The sequence below is a fragment of the Diplodia corticola genome, assembly GCF_001883845.1.
Source record: "Diplodia corticola strain CBS 112549 chromosome Unknown scaffold69, whole genome shotgun sequence".
NCBI lineage: Eukaryota > Fungi > Ascomycota > Dothideomycetes > Botryosphaeriales > Botryosphaeriaceae > Diplodia > Diplodia corticola.
Window position 1 is genome coordinate 153,360 of NW_017971548.1, and position 21,304 is coordinate 174,663.

At 60.1% G+C, this 21,304-nt stretch overlaps 5 protein-coding genes across 5 annotated transcripts; 4 read left to right on the forward strand and 1 right to left on the reverse strand.

The window, feature by feature from the left end:
* Window positions 1-736: 736 nt before the first annotated feature.
* On the forward strand, window positions 737-2,026 carry BKCO1_6900049 (ornithine mitochondrial; the record flags this gene model as incomplete). Its single annotated transcript, XM_020278470.1, has 1 exon — window positions 737-2,026. One exon carries the CDS (start codon window positions 737-739, stop codon window positions 2,024-2,026), a length of 1,290 nt encoding a protein of 429 aa, XP_020126195.1.
* A 1,541-nt stretch (window positions 2,027-3,567) lies between these two features.
* BKCO1_6900050 (glycosyltransferase family 22 protein) lies at window positions 3,568-5,820 on the reverse strand (the record flags this gene model as incomplete). Its single annotated transcript, XM_020278472.1, has 5 exons — window positions 3,568-4,645; window positions 4,742-4,888; window positions 4,957-5,168; window positions 5,223-5,453; window positions 5,506-5,820. The coding sequence occupies 5 exons, from the start codon at window positions 5,818-5,820 to the stop codon at window positions 3,568-3,570; spliced, it is 1,983 nt and encodes a 660-aa protein (XP_020126207.1).
* Window positions 5,821-7,524: 1,704 nt separating this feature from the next.
* On the forward strand, window positions 7,525-11,904 carry BKCO1_6900051 (serine threonine-protein kinase ssp1; the record flags this gene model as incomplete). The annotated part of the gene is made up of 1 exon (XM_020278473.1): window positions 7,525-11,904. One exon carries the CDS (start codon window positions 7,525-7,527, stop codon window positions 11,902-11,904), a length of 4,380 nt encoding a protein of 1,459 aa, XP_020126206.1.
* A 1,862-nt stretch (window positions 11,905-13,766) lies between these two features.
* BKCO1_6900052 (pentafunctional arom polypeptide) lies at window positions 13,767-15,782 on the forward strand (the record flags this gene model as incomplete). The annotated part of the gene is made up of 1 exon (XM_020278474.1): window positions 13,767-15,782. The coding sequence occupies one exon, from the start codon at window positions 13,767-13,769 to the stop codon at window positions 15,780-15,782; it is 2,016 nt and encodes a 671-aa protein (XP_020126209.1).
* Window positions 15,783-16,960: 1,178 nt separating this feature from the next.
* On the forward strand, window positions 16,961-20,190 carry BKCO1_6900053 (fungal specific transcription factor domain-containing protein; the record flags this gene model as incomplete). The annotated part of the gene is made up of 8 exons (XM_020278475.1): window positions 16,961-17,059; window positions 17,154-17,220; window positions 17,323-17,364; window positions 17,427-17,652; window positions 17,712-17,876; window positions 18,164-18,342; window positions 18,392-19,442; window positions 19,494-20,190. The coding sequence occupies 8 exons, from the start codon at window positions 16,961-16,963 to the stop codon at window positions 20,188-20,190; spliced, it is 2,526 nt and encodes an 841-aa protein (XP_020126208.1).
* Window positions 20,191-21,304: the final 1,114 nt, after the last annotated feature.

Consider the following 21,304-nt stretch of genomic DNA (forward strand, 5'->3'; position numbering starts at 1 on the left):
GGCGAAGGCAATCGGTGGGTCTGGGGTCTTGATCGCGAGGCTGCCGGCGGGTTGAAGAACAGCTGGGGAGGGAAGAAACAGGGCTAGGAGGCGGGAGTGTTGCGTGGGCCAGCCGGGGTTGTGCGGTGGGCTGTCGTTAAAAAAAGGTGGTGAGAGCTGGACGCAGGCAAGCGTACCACGGGCGGCGTCCGTGGTCAAAGAGCCCGGCTTGCTGGCGCCGCTTTGGCCGATCCGAAGCGCCCCAGCCCTTGTGAGGCGTTCGGGAGCTTCCACGGGCCCGGCCTGACCCTCTGTGGCCAGACGGCGTGGGCGCAGTCACGGGTTTCCTCCTCTAGATGGCACCGGTAGCGTCACAGGCGAATATTTTTGTCTGGAATCCCTGCCAGCTGGCGGTGCACGCGAAAACAGGACGCGGCTAATGAGTGGAGATGGCTATGACGACGGGGTTAGGCCAGCGTTGCGCGCCGAGAAAGGCCGCCCGCCTCCGTTCCTGCCGGCGCGTTCCCTGATTCATTCATGATCAGGCCCCGCCAGCTCCTTCACGTGCAAGCTGCGACCTCCGATCGACGCAGAGCGCCCCGGCGGCCTCCGCAATCCGCTTGCCTGCATGCGGCCGCGCTAGCCAAAGTATCGTGACCGTCGTTCGACCTCCACCACGCCTTGCAGCTCCTGCGAGTACAAACTGCAGTGCCGCCCATCGCGGCTCCCGCATCCCAATCCCCCATCTAGATCCATCATGGCCCAGTCCGCTGCAGAACAGCCGCGCTCCGGCGCCCGCACGCCCGTCCGCTCGTCGCGCCGCTCCCACCCCAACATCCAGCAGCTCTCCCTTGCTCCGCTGAGCGCCCAGTTCCAGGGCGAAGCTGCCACCGCCGACATCCGCCCCCGCAGCCCCCACAGCTCCTACATCCAGCCCAAGACGGCCCCGACCACGCCGGGCATCCTCAGCCGCAGCTCCTCGCGCCATCGACACGCCGGCCACGTCCACTACGTGCACGACGACTACTTCACCCGCCCCATGAGCCCCGACGGCATCAACAAGTCCAAGAGCGACGCCGCCCTGCACAGCGACATCGCCTACTACCCGCGCCACCACCGCCGCAAGCACACGGCGCCGCCCGGCTCCATCGTCAACGTCAGCAACACCAGCCGCAAGCTCACCACGCCCAAGCAGCACACCCGCGAGACCCCGTCCGACTGGCTATACCGGGCCGGGCTCGCAATTGCCTCGGAGACGCGCGAGTCCAAGGGCCAATCGTGGCTGACGCGCCGCGAGAGCAGCACCTCGCTCGTCCGCGACGGCCATGGCTCGGACGACGACGACGACGACGACAACGACCACCGCGAGGACAGCGTCGGCGTCGGCATCGGCAGCCCCGCCGGCGCCGGCTCCGGCCGTCCGTCACGCAGCCACAGCACCTTCTTCGCCGACGACGAATACAGCCCCGTGACGCCCAAGAGCCGCGGCGGCAGCCGCACGGGCAGCGCGTTCAACAGCCGGCGCGGCAGCAGGGTCGGCAGCAGGGTCGAGCTGCGGGGCCTGACCGGGCTCACGTCCCGGCCGCCGGGCGACAGCGTCGAGGACGGCTATCTGGCCGATCAGCATCATCATCATCATCATCATCAGGGGATCCCGCTCGAGCCCGACTTCGTCGAGTCGGACGAGGAGGGCCTGGGCGACGAGGAAGAGGTCGCCCGGCTCGCGCAGGAGGGCGGGTTCGGCGGGTGGATGGAGCGGCTGATCGGCTGGTCGCTGTTCGACGTCGAGGAGGACGGCGAGGAGACGGACGACGAGGAGCAGCAGCAGCAGGTCACGGAGCAGGAGCTGTATCCGGGCGAGGAGGACGTCAAGAGGCGGCGGGAAGAGGAGCTGCGGCGCCGGCGCGAGGAGCGGGCGCGCATCCAGGCGGCCAGCAGCGCGGCGAAGGAGAGGAAGGAGCTGCCGCAGCCTGGTCAAGGGGAGGGCGAGGGTGGCTGGCAGGATGCCGCGTGGTTGTTGAGCGTGGCGTCCAAGGTCTTGCTGTGATTTGAGACTTGCATTTTCGCGATTTTTTTTTTTTTGCTGCATCCTTTTGTTTGATGCGCCTACATGAGACTTCATATTGACGTAACGATCTTACGAATGGTATATTGGAAGGCAGGGCGGGATGGATGGAAGGTAGGATCGCAGTCGTAGTGCATCACGTTCAACAAACCGGAGTATAATTTAGTGAGGCCCTCGATGAACCCGTTAGGGAAGGCAGTAAAGCGTTCGCTCGTCCCACACGGGTTCTCCTTCCCAATGTCCGATCGCTCCGAAGAGAAAAAGGAAATACGTTGGGAAAATCGAGGCAAGAGATTGGCGGCGCGATCCATGATAGACGGCGATCACTTAGCTTTGCAGAGAACGCCGACTTTTCTTTTCTTTTTCTTTGCTTTTCCTGTTTGACGACGGAGGCAGGTGCGTGCCGGGAAGTGTGGCTTGCAGCGGCATGCGTCGTCAGCAAAAAGCGGCTCGACAGAAACCGGGTCGCGAAGCGAAGGAGCCCACGAGCCTTGGACCCTTTTTGGTGGCTTGATGGCTTTCTCGCCGGCGTAGAGACGGGTCGCGCAAGGATTGCTTATGCTTCGGTTCTGAGACAGGCGAACAGACGACGGACGCCACGCGGGACGGGAAGGCAAGATGCAAGGTAAGATGCAAGGCAAGATGCAAGGCGTCGAGCTATCTGTGCAGGCGAAGGAGACGAAGAAGCAAAGGGAAATGGTGAGGCGCTTAGTCGGGAACGGGAGGCGGGACGTCTACTTAGATTGCATGGCCTGCATGTGCACGCAGCGGAAGGGAGTGGAGAGTCCCGGAGTAGCCGCATGACTTTTTTTTTTCCCTCTCTCTCATATTATTAATCGACGCCGTCGGGATGATGTTATGCATTCCTCTCGAGGCCGTTGGCTGCTTTCCAGGAGAGTGTGTGGATTCTGATTCGGATGCGCTAGGAGAATGAGAATCGATGATCCATTATTGCATTTGCTCGGGCGAGGCTTGTGTAGCACCCGTCCGAGCCGCCCGTCACTCTAGTGCCGTAAGTCCGCTCAAGGAGGTCAACTGCCGACGATGGAGATTAAGCACACCTCAAACATCGCGGCACAGGCGGATCTCGGAGGCGAGGTCCGCGAGGCGAGACACCGACTGCAAAATAGCGCTCGGCGGAGGACGCGATAGCATCATTCCGGAGATACCGGAGCCGATCAGTAAGCGCTCAACGTTGCTACCCGCGTCATCCCTCTGCCATCGTAACCGGTCCAGTTTCGTGAAGAGAATGAGACAAGCCATCGGAGGATCTGAAAGAGAGGGTGTGATGACTGAGGAAAAGGAGGTAGGCCCGCGACTCCAGGAGATCAGTGGGTCCAGAGCGGACGAGGCTTGCGTAGTTGGGGCATCTTCCCGTGGAGGGCTCCCTTGTGCAGCAACATCTCGATACGCGATTGGATTAAAGTAACGCGACAAGATGCAGGGGTAGAAGTCGAAAGGGTTGCTATGCTACAGCATGTTCGCGCGAAAAAAGGAAACAAATCATATTTCCACACCAAGTCCTATCCCCGCAGCTTCCCCATCCCCCATTGCCCAGAGCTTATCCGTCCCGTGCCAGGCAATCCATGCTGTTCGACATGGCCATGAGTGGCGTCGGCCCCATCATCGTCTAAGCACCAAGCGATCACGTCGCCCCTTCGGCGTGAATCATCATGGAAATGGCTGTTGAAGCCACGCCAGCACTCTTTGTACTTTGTCCCCCGTAGAAACTCGGCGAGGGTACCTTCAAGCTGCTGGAAGAAGACAAGATACTTGGGCCAGGGCCTCTTAAGTTCGCTATTATGCGTCTTACCTTCATCCTTGTTTTTGCTGACATGTCCCTTGCCTCGGATGGTGCCGACGCTCTCCATGTGCTGATCCAGCCACGCGACAGGGCCGGGATCAATGTAAAACTCGTCTGCCTCATCGAGGTAGCTGGCACGACGGTCCAACGGCACGTCAATAGGCGGCTCACATGTGAGAGCCCAGGCTGTGATATCTGGGTAGACCAGATGTGAACGCCAGGGTGTGCTGTGGCAAGGCATGAGAAATCCCACGGTCGTATTGCCAGAACCCCCGCCCAAGGCTTGGCTTTCGTGCTGGTGTCTAAGCATATGCAAGACGTCAACAACGCCACGCTGGTGCACCAAGGAACCATAGCCTGCTACGAGGACGTTGATGGCAAGAAGGAATCCCAACATTGCCTTTTTGGAAGGCGTGAGAGGGTGGAAAAAACATGAAACGGGCTGTGCAGCGAGGACATGGAGCATGGGCAAAAGAGGGTATATGAAGCGGACCTCTTTATGAGCAACGAAGCTCAGAGCGCCTACCATAGCTCCGCATGTCAGTGCAAGGTATGAGAGCATGGGGCTTAGACGACCACTCCCGCGTATCGCCTGCTGGATGCCATAAGCGGCGAACGGCAAGGCGGTAGTAAGGAGTAGTGGCAGGCCTTCGGTTAGGTAGTAGTCTGGCCTGTTTGTGCCGTAGAAGACGGCCAGCGACTTGGCAATATTGAAGTGAACGAAGCGAAGAGGCGGGAACGTCCAAACGCCGTAATAGCGTCGATCCGCCAGGGCGGATAGTGTAAGAACGCCACAGCTGGAGAAGGGTACCGTCGTGCGTCAGCAACAGTGAAATTATGAGGTCGCATTTGCAGCACATGGATGAGTCCACAGGGTCTGGTGGCACACTCACCCGCAGAGCACGGCCCATTTCACTAATGCAAGGCGCTCACGCGTCGAAGCTTGCCACAACGTGGGTGCGGAAATGCACATCCAAATGAGACCGTTCGTGGGCCGCAAGACACAGGCCAACGCTGCGGCAAGCAACGAAAGTCTCAGGCTATGCTCGTGTTAACGTCAGCCACTCGTCTATGCTGGCCCAAAGGGGCAGTCCGGCTAGCGGCTTACTGATGGAGGTCCCCCAAAGGAGCGGATATGATACGCGGTGCGACGCCTTTCTGCACGCTAGGCCGGGTGGTCGTCGAGCTTGAATAGGACGTCAGCGGCCACTGCCATGGCCACCAGACCAGCGCGGCGGCCGTCAGCGTCGTCTCCAAGCAGTTTGACAGCGTGCGCGTGGAGCAGAACCACTGCCAGGGACTGCATGCCGTCAATGCAAGCTGGGAGAAGGATCAGCCGAAGTGATTGATCGCCTGCGGGAGGTGTCACCATACGCTTGCCCAGGCGGCGCTGCTCCGGGCTCCATACGCCTGCCTGGCCAGGCGCCAGGTGAAGTAATCGGTCGACGCGGCGAGGGCGGCTTGCGTGATTTTAGGTGCAGCGATGAGCAGCTCAGCCCTTGGCGCTAGAGGCAGGCTGCAAATATCCGAGATGGCGGACACCCCAGCAAACAGGCCGGCGAAGAGCGCTGGATGCAGTGACGAACGCAACTGATTTTTCCACTCCTGCCAGACATCGTCAGCACTCGCGGGCGCAGCGGGCGCGGCGGCGGCAAACCCATGTGATCCAGGCGCCGCTCTGCTCGCCAAAGGCCATTTGCCACGCCGGCTCGAGCGACTGGAAGAACTCGTCGGGCTGGAAGAAGGTGCGTGTCGTCAGTGCGTTGACGATGCGCATGGCCAGCAGCAGCCAGAAGGCATGGAGGCCCAGCTCCTGCCGCTGCACGGAGGAGCCACCTCCGGGAGCGGGCGCCCCGCGTCGGTCGTCCGCAGGGGCCGCCCCGTGCTCGGCTTCGGCGCGGGCGTGCATGAGGGGACAGGTGCGAAGTCGCGGTGCTGGTTGCTGGTGCTGGAGAGGCGCGGGTGCACTCATAGCTGGTGCCAGTACGCAGAATGCGAGTACACACGGGCCTCGCTGCGACGGGGATGGCACAGGCCACGGCGGGAACGCAGTCGCGGCGTGTACAAGCGTTCGGCGGCCACCACAACATGGACGATCGCGCTGCACGCACGCATCGCCCCTCGGGCGTGGTATCGTGAATTTCCCAGCTCAGCTAGCCAGCGAGTGCTGGGCAGTCTCGCCCCAGGTGCTCGACTGGGGTCCCTCCGAAAAATGACAGCTCGCATGCGCACCGCGTTACCCTCCTCTCGTCCCTCCAACCCCGCTAGCGAGCGAATCCCGTCTGCCTCCACAGTGTGCGTGGAGACGAGTTTGGGGACGGCGATCCTGGTGGGCCTCCACACCCTCCGCTCCATCAGCGAGGCATGACACGGCCAAGCGCAGGCGGCAGCCAATGGCGCGAGGCGATCCGCCTGTATCCACCCGCCCATCACGCCGCGTCTCGTGTGATGCTGGGCGCTGGGCGGGAGCGAAAAGCAACGAGAAAATCTGGGGAAGGGCGGCCCCGATCCTGTCCTGCAAAGGGCGCTGTGCGGCCGGGATCCCGGCGGCGGCGAGCTGTCGGCTTGGGCGGTTGCGCGAAAATAGCCAGCTCGAGCGAGCCGGAGGCCAGGGGCGGGCGGTGCTGTGAGCATCGGAACGTCGAGGCGGCGGGCGAGCGAGGCACGCCGCCAGAGCGCCCCGTCGCTGTCCAGGCCCAGCGGCGCGGTGCTTGGCGGGACCGCGGCCTGCAGAAGCAAAGCAGCGCAGCAACTCGAGCTATTATTTTCCCAGGCTTGTCCTGTCAGGCCTCCCCCCGACGTGCTGGGCAACCCGACGCTGCGGGCACGCTGGCTGTTGAGCGACCAGGGCGCCGTGACAGCAAATGACGGGCGTGAGGGCGGCTTGGAGCTGCAGGAGCCAACAACAGGCTTCCCGCCATCGCCCGTTGCGGCTAGGGCGCGGCTGCGATGATAATTGCGCAGACCCCGGCCTGCCCCGTTGCAGCGCTGTGTGTATGGGCGGCCGATTGCCTCGTCCAGCGGGCCGTGGATCACCGCCAGCGAAAAAGACGGCTATCGCTGGGATCCCAACAACCTCCGAGCCCGGCGGCTCTCGACGTGAGCCGTGATTGGCGCCCAAGCTACTCAAAAGTCCGCGGGCGCGCGTCCAGCGCGGCCTCATCTGCTCTCGTGCCCGCCGCTGCTGCTGCGGCCCATTCTCCACTGGAGCTTGCCGAGTACACCGATCCGCAGCGTCGCTCGGTAAATCAAGCTCCTGCCCTTCCACCCTCTTCGACGGCCCGCGTTGACGTCGCTGGTGCATTGGGCCCTGCTTGACCCTCGAGGCAAAAAATTAACGGCCGGCTCCTGGGCACGACATTCGCCCGCCCGCCAGAGACACCACACCACCTCGTCCCCTCCGCCTCAGCCACTGCCTCACCTACGCCCGCCACGCCCGCCACGCCCGCGCACCGCTCGCAGCATTCATAACACCGCCCGCCTCGCAACACGTCCGCTGCAACGACGGCGGTGTTCTCCTGGTCGCTGAGGTGCACCATGATACGCCCGCCTCCAGCGACGCCCCCCGCCCGCGACTGACTTCGCCGCCGCGACGGCTCAGATGAAGGTTTCTGATACCTAGGCACCCGCATCCTATCCCCAGCGAGCGGAGCGAGAAGCCTGCGAGACACGCATCATGGCGCCGCCAGACGCTGCGCCCGACGCTGCTGCCCGCACCCCCGACAACACGCACGCCGTCGACGAGCAGCACTCTGTCTCTCCGCGCCCAAGTCCGCCACCCGACGCTTGCGAGCCTGCAGACGCTGTGCCGATTGCCAGTCAGGGCCCTGCTCAGGAATTGGATCATGCAGCTCTCTCTGCGGGGCCCCCTGTGCACCCCTCACAGCAAGGCTTCCTGTCGACTCATTACTCCTCAGACCTCCCATACCACTCGCCAAGACCGGTGAGATACCACACCGCATACCTTCCGACATCGAATACTGCCTCCGCGGAGCCGACCCCTTCTCCGGGCAATGACACAACAACATCCCCTAACGCTCCGGCCGATTGTGAGTCAGGCGGGGCGCAGGATCCGCACCGAGCTTCGACAGCAACGCCAGAACGCCCATCCCTGCGGCGAGACCAGCTCTCGACAGCTTCCACCATGAGCAATGCCACGATCAGGGCTTACTCCACGGTCGATGCCGTACCGACTTTGGCCACCCTGCCGAGCCCGCCCCGCCAGTATCCCAAATACCCTAACCAGGCGTACTCGGCGTTGCAGACCCAGATCGAATATCCCAGATTCCCAAATCCCCCTCTTCAGGCCCATCAGAATCCGCCCCCCGGACCTCACGTCCTACGGACTCGGAGTTCCCACCCTTCACAGTATTCCTCTCTTTCTTCTACGCATGTCCCGTCTTTACATCCCACCCAACACTTTGCACATGAAACTACCGCGCACGAAGGCGGCTCTCGTACAGCTGGCAACTCACCCGCAGGAAGCCCAGGCCTTTTCGATCCGAATCACACCCCGATCCGACCTGTGCTTGCCTCGACCGCGGAATCTGGATACTACTCAAGTCCTTATCTTCATTTCACCCATCGTCAAGTCCCAAAGGAAACCCACGTTGCCGACGTCGACGTCGATCCTATCTCGGGGCGCAAGATCATCAACCAGTATGAGATTATCGACGAGCTTGGGCGCGGTGTACACGGCAAAGTCAAGCTAGGGCGCAGTCTGGAAACGGGTCAATATGTTGCCATCAAGATCGTGGAGCGGTACTCTAAGAGGCGTCGGTTGGGCAAGAACACAAGCCACGAGGACAAGATCAGGAGGGAGATAGCCATTCTCAAGAAGGCCCGCCATCCTAACATTGTCGGCTTGCTGGAAGTCATCGACGATCCGTCTCGAAAGAAGGTTTACATCGTTCTCGAGCACGTGGAGATGGGCGAAGTGCGGTGGAGGACGGAAGGTGCGAAGGAAATTGTTCTCATAGAACACAGGCGGTACGAGCGCGAGGTGAGAGGTATTTTCGATAACGAGTCGGCGGCTTTGGAAGATCAGAGGATTCTGCTGGAGGCACAGAGAAAGCGTGAACGAGAGGAACGACGACGGCTGAGGCGAGCACACCGCGCACAGAACGATGAAAACGACGCCCAGACCTGGAGTTTCGAATACGGCGGAGACACCGACGATGAGGACACGAACAGTGACTTTTTGTCCCGAACCTCAACCGCAACCACCGAAGATCCCAATGGCATCGGGCTCAAGTATCGCAGTCGACCAGTGTCGCCGACAGAGTTCGACGCCGATCAGACGCCCCACGCGCCTCTAAATGAGACGGTTGCAGAGTTGGCAGCATCCAAGCAGTCAAGCACTTCTCTGCCCGCCCTCGGCAGAGAACCCATCGCGGAGGAACCACGTGCGGCATCGGTCACAGGCCTCGAGGGGACGATGTGGGGTCCGTACGAGGAGATCCCAGCACGAGGCAGGAATCCGAGCGTCTGCGGAAGTCTGCTTTCGAACAAGCCAGATTTGCCTGGAGATTTGCCGGTACCTGAACATTTCCGTTACGTTCCACTCATGACGCTCCCGGATGCTCGCAAGGCATTCCGTGACACGGTTTCGGGCCTTGAGTACCTCCATTATCAGGGGGTCATTCACCGCGACATTAAACCTGCTAATCTTCTCCAAGCAAGAGATGGCCACATCAAAATCTCCGATTTCGGTGTCTCCTATCTCGGACGCAGAAGCGCAACTGCTTCGGCATCTGTCTACGGTACTGGTGATGACCAGTCGGAATCAGACGCCCAGGATGTTGATGAGGCAATCGAGTTGGCAAAGACCGTCGGAACTCCCGCTTTCTACGCTCCTGAGCTGTGTCAAACCGACACAGATTGCGATCCGGACGCTCTACCAGTGACAGGACAGATCGACGTTTGGGCTCTCGGTGTCACCTTGTACTGCCTAGTGTTCGGTCGCGTTCCTTTTCACGACCTGAACACATTCGTGGTCATGCGTTTGATAGCAGAAGACGAGGTCTACATTCCACGCTTCCGCCTAAGGGCCGTCGATGACCGTACCGCTTCGCGTCCCAACTCGCATAACCGCTTGTGGGGAGGCATGGCCCGAGACAGACGATCACATCATGAACTCATTTACGAAGAGGTCGACGATGAGCTCCACGATCTTCTGTGCCGGTTATTGATCAAAGATCCCAGGCGACGCATTAAGCTTCCGGAAGTTCGACATCATCCATGGGTCCTACGGGATCTCGAGCATCCGCTTCTCTGGCTCGAGCAGTCTGACCCTTCGCGAGTGCCAGACTACAAGAAGATCGAGGTCTCGAGAGAGGATGTGGACGATGCCGTCGTTCAGCTCAATCTGTTGGAGCGCGTCAAATCCGGGATGCGCAAAATCGGCGGAGCTCTGGGTATCGGCACAAAGCACTCTTCCAGCGCGTCTGCTTCCGGAAGACGTGGGAGAGCCAAGAATGGGGAAGGAGGAATTTCCGCTGCGTCTTCGAGCAGTACCATCAGTCAGGATGCGCGAAGGCCTAGTCTGAGGGTCGACGACATCAGTGCCGCCCTACGAGCTTCCAGAGAAGGTGACCACCCGTTATCGCACAGCGTCACCGCCAGCCCCGAGTTAAGAGAACGCACCCAGTTTTTCATAGGTCCGCAATCAAGGCCAGGTACTCCCGACATTAGCGGCGTTGATGATGTTGACGAATCTCCACGAGGGAAACTTCGAGACAAACACCATCGTCTCAGTTTCGCTTCCCGAGCCGAATCCACCATGTCTACTGCCGGATCAATCAGGACCATTCGCCCATCGGACTTTGAATATCTCAACAGACGACGGGGTGTGTCGCCAACAATGCCTCAAGGGGTCCCAAGCACTCCTCTTACCCTGGACACGCCTGGAGCATCAAACCTGAGCGGAATTTTCGGAGGAGTTCGCCGTAGTCTACGACAGGTGAGGAGCAAGGAACGTTGCATGGATGGCGCCAAGTCACACAGCCGCAACCCCTCGATCGACCGTCTGGTGGCAGGAGACGACAATGCACACGGTGAACCTAGCATTGCATTAAGCGAGACTGTTGCTGCTGGACATGTGGACCAGCCGGCGCAACTGAAGGAATTCTCAGCGGCAAGCAGTGCCGTGACCAGTCCAGGATCGCCCATGACACCATCACTCACCGAGTCCGACATTCACCGAAGCCGGGATGGGACTCCCTCTCGCCAATCATCAATCTCCTCAGCCTCATCACATCGTCCAACGAAACGCGAAGACGATGTTCTCTACAGCTCGCCCGTCTTCAATGATTATCTCACCGACATCAAGTTTCAACGCGCCCAGGATGAAAATCGACGGAAACACATGCTCGAGGAGCGCCTTTCTTCAAGCCGTCCAACCTCGTCCGCTGGGAACCGTCCCTCCAGTGCACTTGGTCCTCCGCCATGCCCGCCTAGCCCCGATGACGAGGCTTATTTCGAGCTCCAAAGGCACACTCTCATGCAGAACGACGTGACGCCAAAAGGATTCCAACAGCCGCTCACATCAAGCTCCTCGGAGGATCAGTTCTATTCGGGGATGTCTCAATCGACTTCCAACCCTTCTATACCCTCGGTTGCGTCCGCAAACTCTTCAGTCATGCAAGACGATCTCGTTCCCGCGGATCAGAAAGTCCATTCTCTGGTCGTGACAACAACCGAGACTGCAAACCCAGTCATTGCCGTGACGGATGAGCACGACCATGACCATGACCATGACGGATACGATGGCGATCATGCCATAGAGAGCGACGAAGAAGAAGATTCCGATGAAGACTCCTCGGATGACGATTTGCTAGTGATGAATCTCCGCAAGAAGCCTCCACCAAAGCGACCATCCCGAAGCGAGAGCATTTCGTATGCGGAACTGTCTCGTGGCAAAATCCTGGCTGGTTTCGGGGAGTCGATCAGGAAATCCTCGCGGAGCGGCAGTAACGGCACGGTTAAGAAGGTTCGCAGTCATAGCGATTCCGATGGGGAGGCTCTTCGGCACGACGCAGCTGAACTTTCGTCTTGATTCGTTTTTCCGGCATTCCTCCAACAACAGCAATTGCTCTTCACGACTCTGTATGAAAACACCACTGCGGGTTATTATTTCATTTATGCGGAACACGAGCAGCAACATCTCCAAAGCGGAAAGAAAGCTGCGCCGCAACTTACCTCTTTAACGACAAACACATGACAAACACCGTTCGGCTAGCATGGGATGGGTTTCTCCTACATCGTCTCGAATTTCCAATTTCAAAGCGAAGGCGCAAAGGAGTGTGGGGAAATCGGGGGCTCAAACATTTCCGGTTGTCGGTCGGTTTCAAGTAAGGAATGTTCGTTCGAGGAGGGCGGCGTACATATGAATTCACCCTCAAGCGGGGCAACTGGTTTCCTGTATATTTCATCATGCACACCTGAGAGTTTCGTGGTTTTCACATTGGCAGCTGGCGCACAACGACATAGACTCCTCTCCGCTTCTCGTTCTTTCATCTGGCAGACGACGCTGGGGATTTCGGCGGGCTCCGAGGGATGGTGCTGTCTTTGGTGCGCGGAAGATCGGCGCGCATGCTCCGCGCGGGTCAAGGCTGATTGTCTCTTGTATCATACACGCATCTAGACTTTTGGTCGCGGTCTTTTTTTGTTTTTGTGGCGGGTCAAAGCTGTTTTCGTGGTGATTGAGGCTAAAGCAGGAAAGAGTCGGCCTCTGCAGTCGTTTCCGGCTCTTGCGGAGGGAAGCGGAGGGAAGCGGGTGATTTCAGGGAAAGTGCGGGCGGTATGTAATATAGGCTGAGACGAGAATGACGAAAATTGAATCTTGGCTGTCGCGCTTCAAGGCGTCTTGGTGGTCTTGGGTTGCCTATATCGACAGGTGGAGCGGCCTCAAAGCGGCGTCGTAGCACCAAGCAAACAGGCTAAGCATCGTGATGTGCTCGCTTGCCAGGCAAGGCGCCATGCGGGCGTCTTATCTGGAGCTCTGCACCCGACAAGCGCGCATGGCGCCCGCTGTCCGTGTCGTTGGGCAGGCCGGCTCGGTGTCTGATACGCGTGTACCTAGGCGCCCATTTATCCGCCCGCGCTGGGCGGCGTGCTGGAACTGCCGGGCTCTGGTTGCCGGCGGGCGCTGGGCCTGAGGCGGGTAAAGACCGGTCGGGTGAGGGCGGCGATGGCGGCGCTGGCGGCGCTGGGATTGGGCGGATTGGGCGGATTGGAGGAGCATGGCAGCGTTCTGGGGATGCACGTGCGAAGTTGTTTTTGCGGAGGTGCGGGGCAGGCCGTCTATTGGCGGAGAAATATCAGGCTGAACGGATCGACGGGGTTCGTGGAGGAAAGCAAGGCCGACAGGATCTTCAACCGTAGCATGGCGCGCGGCGCACGGCGCCCGTGCAGCGTGCAAACCGCCAGTCCGCCCGTCGATTGTGTCTCGTTGTCGGCAATATTCATCGCTCGAGCAGCGCAGCGTGCACCGTCGAATCGCGCGCAGCGCTCGATTGCCGTCTGGCCTGCGCCGCCCCAAGCTCCGCCGCCGTCACGCTGCCCGGCATCCCTGCTCGCGCCCTCTATATGGCCATGTAACAGGCCGCAGACCTATCGCCGAATTCCCCGTCAGGCCTGACAGTCAAGAGAGACGCAGCTCCACGCCCGCGCTACCTCGCTTTCCCCGAATTGCATATGGAGATGCGCTTCGCGACGTTCGACGCGCAACAGCCCGATCCCAAACGCCGCATCATCGCCGAACTCCAACTACGCATCAACGGCTATAACGTCTATTCCTGAGGCACCCCCCGGCTCCGGCTCCAGCTCCAGCTCCAACCCGCCCTTTTCCCTCCCTCGAGCCCCCCTCTCTGCGCCTGCGTGCCTGGTCGAATGCGCGTCAACGCCGGCCTGCCAGCCATGGCTACCGAAGTTCACGCCGACCAAGTCCTCGATACCACCACCAAGAGCCTCAGCGTCGTGCACATCGAGTCGCTGCTGGACAATGCGAAGCCGTCGCTGACGGTGCTGTATGCGCCGGGCGAGGAGGCCATTGTCGAGCTGATAGCGAGCGTGCTGGGCCAGGCCTACTCGCTGGCCGCGTCGCTGAGGGAAGCCGAGGCGCTGAAGCCTGCGACTGTCGCCGGCCTCCTGAGCGCGCAGGACCCAAGCCAGCTGGCGCAGCGGAGTCGCGGACGTCTCCTCATAAATACCCACTGCGTCGAGAACGACTCCGCCCCCAGCGAAGCCCTCTCCGAAGCTTGCGACTACGAGTATCTCTACACCCGCTCCCCGTTCCTCCGACGGGACGTCACCCGCTATCTCGCCTTCATCCTCGGGCAGATCGCGCCCCACAACGACCTCGCCAAGAAGGCAAGAACGACACTCATCTCTACCACCTTCCCGGACGTCCATGCCGCCCTGCCGAATCTCGACATCCTCTCGGTTGGCGCCGATGCGGTCGAGCTGCGCGTCGATCTTCTCAAGGAGCCGCTGGCCGACGGCTCCTTCAGCACGGTCCCGAGCCTCAAATACGTCGGCCAGCAACTCATGATCCTACGCCAGCGGACCGAGCTCCCCATCATCTTCACGACAAGATGCACCAACGAGAACGGCAGGTTCCCCATGGACGACCCCATGCTGTTCTACAAATACCTGTACCGCGCCATGCAGTGGGGCTGCGAGTACATCGACGTCGAGCTGTGGCTACCCGAAGAGATCCGGCGAGAGCTGGCCCACAAGAAGGGGGCCAGCAAGATTATATCCGCCTTCCACGACTTCTCGGGCACCTTCAAGTGGACGTCGCCGGAAGCCAAGGAGCTTTTCAAAAGGGGCACCGTGTATGGGGACGTCGTCAAGATGATTGCGCTGGTCCACCAGATGCAAGACAATTACGAGCTGGAGTACTTTCGCTCGACCGTGCAGGCCGAGTTCTTCCCGCACCCGCCCTTCTCCGGACTCAACATGGGCCCCACCGGCCAGCTGTCGCGCACGCTGAACAAGGTCTTCACCCCTATCACACATCCGCTGCTGCCGATGATTGCGGCGCCGGGGCAGCTAAGCGCGGCGGAAATCAACCTGGCGTTGCACAGCATGGGCCAGATGCCCAAGCTGGACATCTACGGCATCGGCAGCTACAAACTCGCGACACAGGCAATGTTCTTCGAGAAGTGCTTCAACGAGCTGAGCCTGCCGCACCGGTTCCTGTTCGTCGACAAAGTGGCCAGGGGGGCGGTGGAGACGGTCGTGAGACGTGCGTCATTCGGTGGTGCCTTTATCAACCCGCCGCTCGCGCCACCGACCCCGTATTTGACGGTGTTGTCGGAGGCGGCCAAGGCGACTCGACTCGTCGACACCGTCCTGGTGCGGACGGAGGGCGGCACGCCGGTGCTTGTCGGTGAGAACGCGACGTGGAAGGGCATCCGTGCGACGCTCACGCGTGATTTCGTGCCGTCGGCCTACAGCGACCGAGCCGCCTTGGTGCTGGCCAGTGCGGAGGCGGACGCGGCGGCGGCCATGTTCGCGCTCAAGAGCCTGGGCATCGGGCCCATATACACGATTGGCTTCCACATGCGCAGCCCGGGCGCGCTGGCGGCCGACGTCGAGCCCTTCCGGTCGGTCGAGGACGTGAAGCGGGTGGAGCAGCCGTTCGTCATCATCAGCGCGCTGCCGGCGGAGAAGTCGGCGCTGGTGGGGCCGCTGCTGAAGCACTATAGCAGCACCGGGACGGCCGAGCCGACGAACAAGGTGTTTGTCGACCTGGCCAACGGGCCGCGCAAGGTCGACCCAATGGCGATTGCAGCGTCGTCGGGGTGGACGGCATACGGCGTGGCGGACGTCAATGCATGGACGACGGTGGAAACGATGCGGCTGCTCGTGGGGCAGAACGTGCCTTACGATTTCGTGCGGCTGGCGTCAGGGCGGAGCCTGTTCTGAAGGTTTTAGGCGCCGACGGGGATGCGGGCTGGGGAGGGACACAGGGACACAGGGACGGGTTCGGGGGTTCGGGGGTTCGGGGGCTCGGCGGGCAGTCCCTGCTAATCAATGGATGGTACACAGCACAGTAGACGCCTTCGCTCTCGCGACGTAACCCAAAGTCTTATAGATGAAGCCCTTGGCCGGCAGCTGCAGCCCACGTGCGCCCCTTGGGCTCGACCTTCCAGAACATGTGCGCCGTGGCGGAGCGGAGCGCGGTGGCAAGGCGATTGATTAATCTGGGCAAATTGGCGGTGGTGCCAGGGCGGCTGACACGCGAGGCAGAGCATGGCTGGCCTCCCCCGCATTTTGCGGCGAGCATCGGGCGCCTTGCCGGTTGCGGGCGGCGGCCCTCATCAATGCAACAAGAAGCGCAGCCGGGCAGGGAGCGTCGGTACTTAATTTCGCCCGCGTGGGCGGGCAGCTCATGGCGGCCGGCGGCTGGCGGCTGGCGGCTGGCGGTTTCCTGGCACCTGGTGCTCCTGGTGCGTCTTTTACTGGGGGCGCCGCGCCGCCCCTCGCGGCCTCGCCTGCCTCGCCTGCCTCGCCTGCCGCCGCCTCGTCTCGGCGCGGCGCCGCTGCTCCTTCTCGAAGCAAGCACGCACGCCCACCGGGCCCTCCTGCTGCAGCCGCTTCGGCCGCTGGCGCGTCGCTGGTGCAGCGCTGTCAGATCGTCATGTGCCGTCGCCAACCCCAGGCCGCTAGGCCGCAGCGGGCATGTGTGCCCCGGGGGCGGGCAGCGCTCGTGGGTGGGGAAAAAGGCACCTGCGTCCCATTTAATATCATCCCGAGTCCTGAGTCGCGCGGTGCGGGCGTGCATTTCCTGCTCTATAGTTAGCGGCAGTGACGAAGAGCCCTGGTCCGTCTGCTCGCCCGTGTCAGCGCGCCTGGCCGTCTCGTCTACTACTGCGCGAGACGCCGGCCTGGCTCTGCGCCGCTTCTTTTCTCCAGCTCATCTCGTCAGTCTCTCTCTCTCTCGTCCATTTCTGCCCGCCTCCAGCCGCCCAAGACCCCCGCCCAGCTGGACATTGCCATGTCTGCTGCTCCGCCGCCGCCGCCCCAGCCCGCCGAGCGCCCCGCCAGCAGAAGCTTCGAAGCCGCCTACTGAACCCCGCCCCCGCCGCCAGTAAACGGTAAACATGTCGCGGCCCGCCGTCGGCATCGACCGCCTGCCGCAGCGCCGGCTCAGCACCGAACCGAGGGAGGCAATGAACTGCAAGAGCTGCCGCAAGCGCAAGGTACCGCCTCCGAACACACGCCGTGCCCGGGAACGTCGACGGAGAGACAGAGAGACAAAGAGAGAGAGAGAGAGAAAGCTCACTCCAGTTGAAGATCAAGTGCAACCGCCTGCGTCCCACGTGCGAGGCCTGCAAGGTCTTCGAGTGCCCGTGTATCTATGGTTCGTCCTTCCGCCGCGGGCTTGGCGCCCCTCCCCCATAGTGATCGTCCTATTGCATCCCAACCGACCATTAATGCTGATCACCTATAACCTCACCTTTAGACGCCGTCCCCAAAAAGCGCGGCCCCAAAACGGATGCCATCGGTGAGGAAACGCTGCCCCCCGAAGACAATCCCTAGGCCAGGGGAGCTGACAACCGCCACCAGAGGCACTCCTTAAGCGTGTCGACAGCCTCGAGAAACGCCTCCATGAAGAGAGCAAAGACAAGCCACCCTCCGACAAGAAGAATGACACCCCCATCGAGGACTTCAGCGCCCCGCCGCCGCCCTCCAAGCCACCGCAACACTCTCCCCCGCTAGCACAGAAACCATCGATAGGCATCAATCCAAATGCTAGCATCTCAACAACCTCCATTTCACCTACCGATGTCAGGTATGCCGGGTCAGCCAGTCCGGGATTGTGGCTTTCGTATGCTCATGGGTCATGTGCAGTCAACCGACTCCTTTTCAGCGCCTGGACATTCTGCTCGACACCTACTTCGCACGCGTCCACGGCAAACCCTACTACATTTTGGACGAACTCACCACGCGGCAACGTCTGCAGCATCACCAGCTCCCGAGCCACCTAGCATATGCCATCTATGCAGTGAGCGCGCGGTAAGCCCCGCATCTCTCCACCCTCAGCCGTCCAGCCGTCCCGCCGCCGGTGGTCTGCGCGTCCCGGGAATGACTACGAATGCTTCATCCATGGTGCTCCTTTCCTTTGTGCCTGGTCCTGGGCGAAGGTGCCAGGATCTCGTATCCGGGATTTGATCCGCTTCCATGTCTACGGGTGCTTGAGCGTGAAGATTTCGTATTCATGTCCTGCGTCACGCATGCAACCACCGGGTGCAGGGGGAGGGTCTGTATGCAGGTTGTTTCTTTTTCCTCACTAACGTTCGCAGATACACGTCCCACCCTGCAGGCTACAGCGCCGCGGTCCGTTCCGCCGAAGACTATGCGGCTCGCGCCCGCGCCGAACTCGATACGGACGAACCGTCGATAGAGTCCCTGCAAACGCTACTTCTGCTTGCCATGGCTAGTTATCAATCCGGACGTGGAAAGAAAGCGTACATGTTTTTGAGTAAGCCACTACAAAGCGACTCCGCGGTACGAGGCTAACCGCAATTCAGCAACTGCAATCAGCATGGCGTTCGCCCTGGAGCTCCACCGGGAAATGCCCCTGATGTTAAATATCCCGCCTTCAGAACGCGAGGGACGCCGACGCCTGTTTTGGGCATGCTACCTGATGGATCGTTTTTCCGCCTGCGGATCGAAGAGGCCTTCTCTCATCACAGATGAAGCGGTCATGCTCCGCCTCCCTTCAGCTGCATCTGGACCGGGATCTTTGATGCTCGAGGGCGACTTCTTCCGGAACGGCTCGAACCTGCAGTACATGGCCGGACCGGGCAAGCAAGGCCAGAGCAGTACGGTGATGCTGATCGGTATTGCGCGGATCCTCGGAATAACGAATAGGTATCTCGCTGCGGGTGGTGTGAAGGGCGACTCCCACTTCCCATGGCACTCGCTGTCGAATCTTTCGAAGATTCGGCATGAGCTGGACATGTGGGCATCGGAGACTCAGGACACGTTCAGCTCGCTGGAGAATCTGTTTGGGCATCGAGAAAGCACCATGCTTGTCCTGAGCAAACTGGTGTATCATTTGATCCATTGCTTGATTTACCGGCCGTTCCTTCCCATGGACCTCGCCGAACTGTCCATCACCGGCCAGCATCAGTCGTGGCAGATTGAGGCAACAAACCTGTGCTTTCTCCATGCCAACGCGATCGCGGAGCTCGTGGAGATCGGAAGGGCATCGTCTATCATTGATTGGCCGGCCTTTGTTGGCTACTGTGTCGGTACAGCCGGCACCATCCACGTGCACGGAGCTCATTACCGGGGCCGCGAGGGAGAAGTCTACTCCACAAGCCCGGAACTTCTTTCCAGGGAGATGCAACAGCTCGCGGAGCTTCGCTTCATCTGGGCTGGTGTGCAACATCAGCGGGATACCCTTCAGTGGATCTACGGCTGCCACTCCGAACTTGTCAAGTCCATGGCCGGCAACGCAATGCGATTTTCACCAACCTTGGATCTTGAGGACTTTTTTGACAGGTACCCTGGTCATGCTCTTGATGGAGCACACGTCACGTTCCAAGATCTTTCTCACGACTCTATACGTGAGAGGTATGTTTCACCCAGCCGACGCCCGCATCTTACCTTGCTAACCCAAAACAGTGTGTCGTTGTACACGGCTTCCCCACAGAATCCCTACTATGGGGCCAATTCTTTCCCCTTGCCCGCCCAACCTCCGCTACTCCCGTCGCAACCCAACCAGTCTCCGACGAGTCCACTAGAGCGGCGCCGGAAACGCCGATGCACGGTAGCTTCCTCAACGTCGGGGCATTCCACCACCAATATCGGCTCAAACAACCCCAACATTAAATCCGAGGAGGCTGGAAACGTGGCCGGTGCTTCGGCTTCTGTATCGAACGATCAAACCGGCTCTACCAACAAGCAAACTGCCTCGCCTGAGGAGCAGCACCGTCAACCCCAGCAACAACAGCAAAATCAAAACCATCTCAGCATCGGGGTAAGCAACAACGATGGCAGCTCAAACCTCCAGGCTTTTTCGCAGCAAGTCATCACACCGTTCTCGCCTGGCTTCAACTTTTCGGCTGCATTCACACCGGATCCGAGTGGTGCGTCGAGGAATCAAAACGGCAATGAGGGACATTACGACCCAATGTTTAGCATGCCGACTCCATACGAGCAACAAAGAACGCCAGGTGCTGCTAGCGCAGCGGGCAGCAGCCATACGGAGACGAGCTCGGAGAAGGACCCGTTCTTGACTCTCCTCGAGCAGTTGGCGGAGAACGAACAGAGTAGGGGTGGCCCCAGCGAACTGGACTTCTTCCTGAGTGGGACGCAGTAAGATGACAGGGAAATGTCTGCTACATTGGAGGATTTGACACATTGACATGCAGTTTCTTTGACACTGCTTTTCCACTCTACATGTTTAGTTGGGAGTTTTGGATACACGAGGGTAACGGGCTTGAGACGTCTCTCCTTCTCGCATGTTTCGGCGGCATACACGACACACTATGAATTACGAAGCAGGCGAAGGAAGAGTCTCGGTCTCGATGTACACGAATGGGTAGGTACGGCGCATTTGGTATCGGATCATCGTTCTAAGTTTTTTCTCGCGCTTCAACGGAGCAAAGGAAAAATACCCAACGTCTTTTTCGGTCCTGGAACTCGCATCGGACAAGTTCAGCGAATGATATTCTGGCGGAGGGGATGGGGCTTTCATGGGATTTGTCACATCTTTGCAGGTGTGGACGAATGTGTATTATGACCGTTTCATTTGTTATTGGCTTTTCCTTGGGCTCTGGTTGGGATGGTCGGGAAAGATGATGTACGAGGATATGGTACAGTGGATGAACACATAAAAAATCCTAGATAGTAAAAAATGGTAAATGCAACGGTTCTACAAATGAAAAGAAGAGTCGTTTGCGTCATCTCTCTCGGAGCGACGGCTTCGAGGGTCTCGATGAGCTCATCGCCGGTGCTGGTGCAAGACTTTAAATTGGCCCTGCATGCAGGGGACGGGCAATCAAACTCGCCTTGTTTCCCCCTTACAATCTGCCAGGCACACAGACTTGTATACAGCCAGCCTCTTCAAAAAAAAAATGCATGACACACACCCTCAGAAGATCAGCACACGCAAGAAAAGGCCCGCTCTGTCGCATTCGTCGCGGCCGCCCTTTTTTACCCCTCACAAAGATTCCTCCCACCGGAACTTACAGGGCCCTCCCTCCTCCAATGACGACACGAGAATCCGAAAAGGTAGGCAGCTCAGCCCGCGCCCTTGGCCCGAAGCGCGCAGCAAAGTAGTAAGATCAATAAACAAAGTGTCTGTCCAAGTGGGTCCTGTGCGTCCGAGAAAGGTAGGTAGGTAGGTAGGAAGCTGCACTCCGTAAGGCGCGACAAGACGACGACGACGACGACGGACAGGTACCCAAGCTGCCGACGGGACCCCCCCCCCC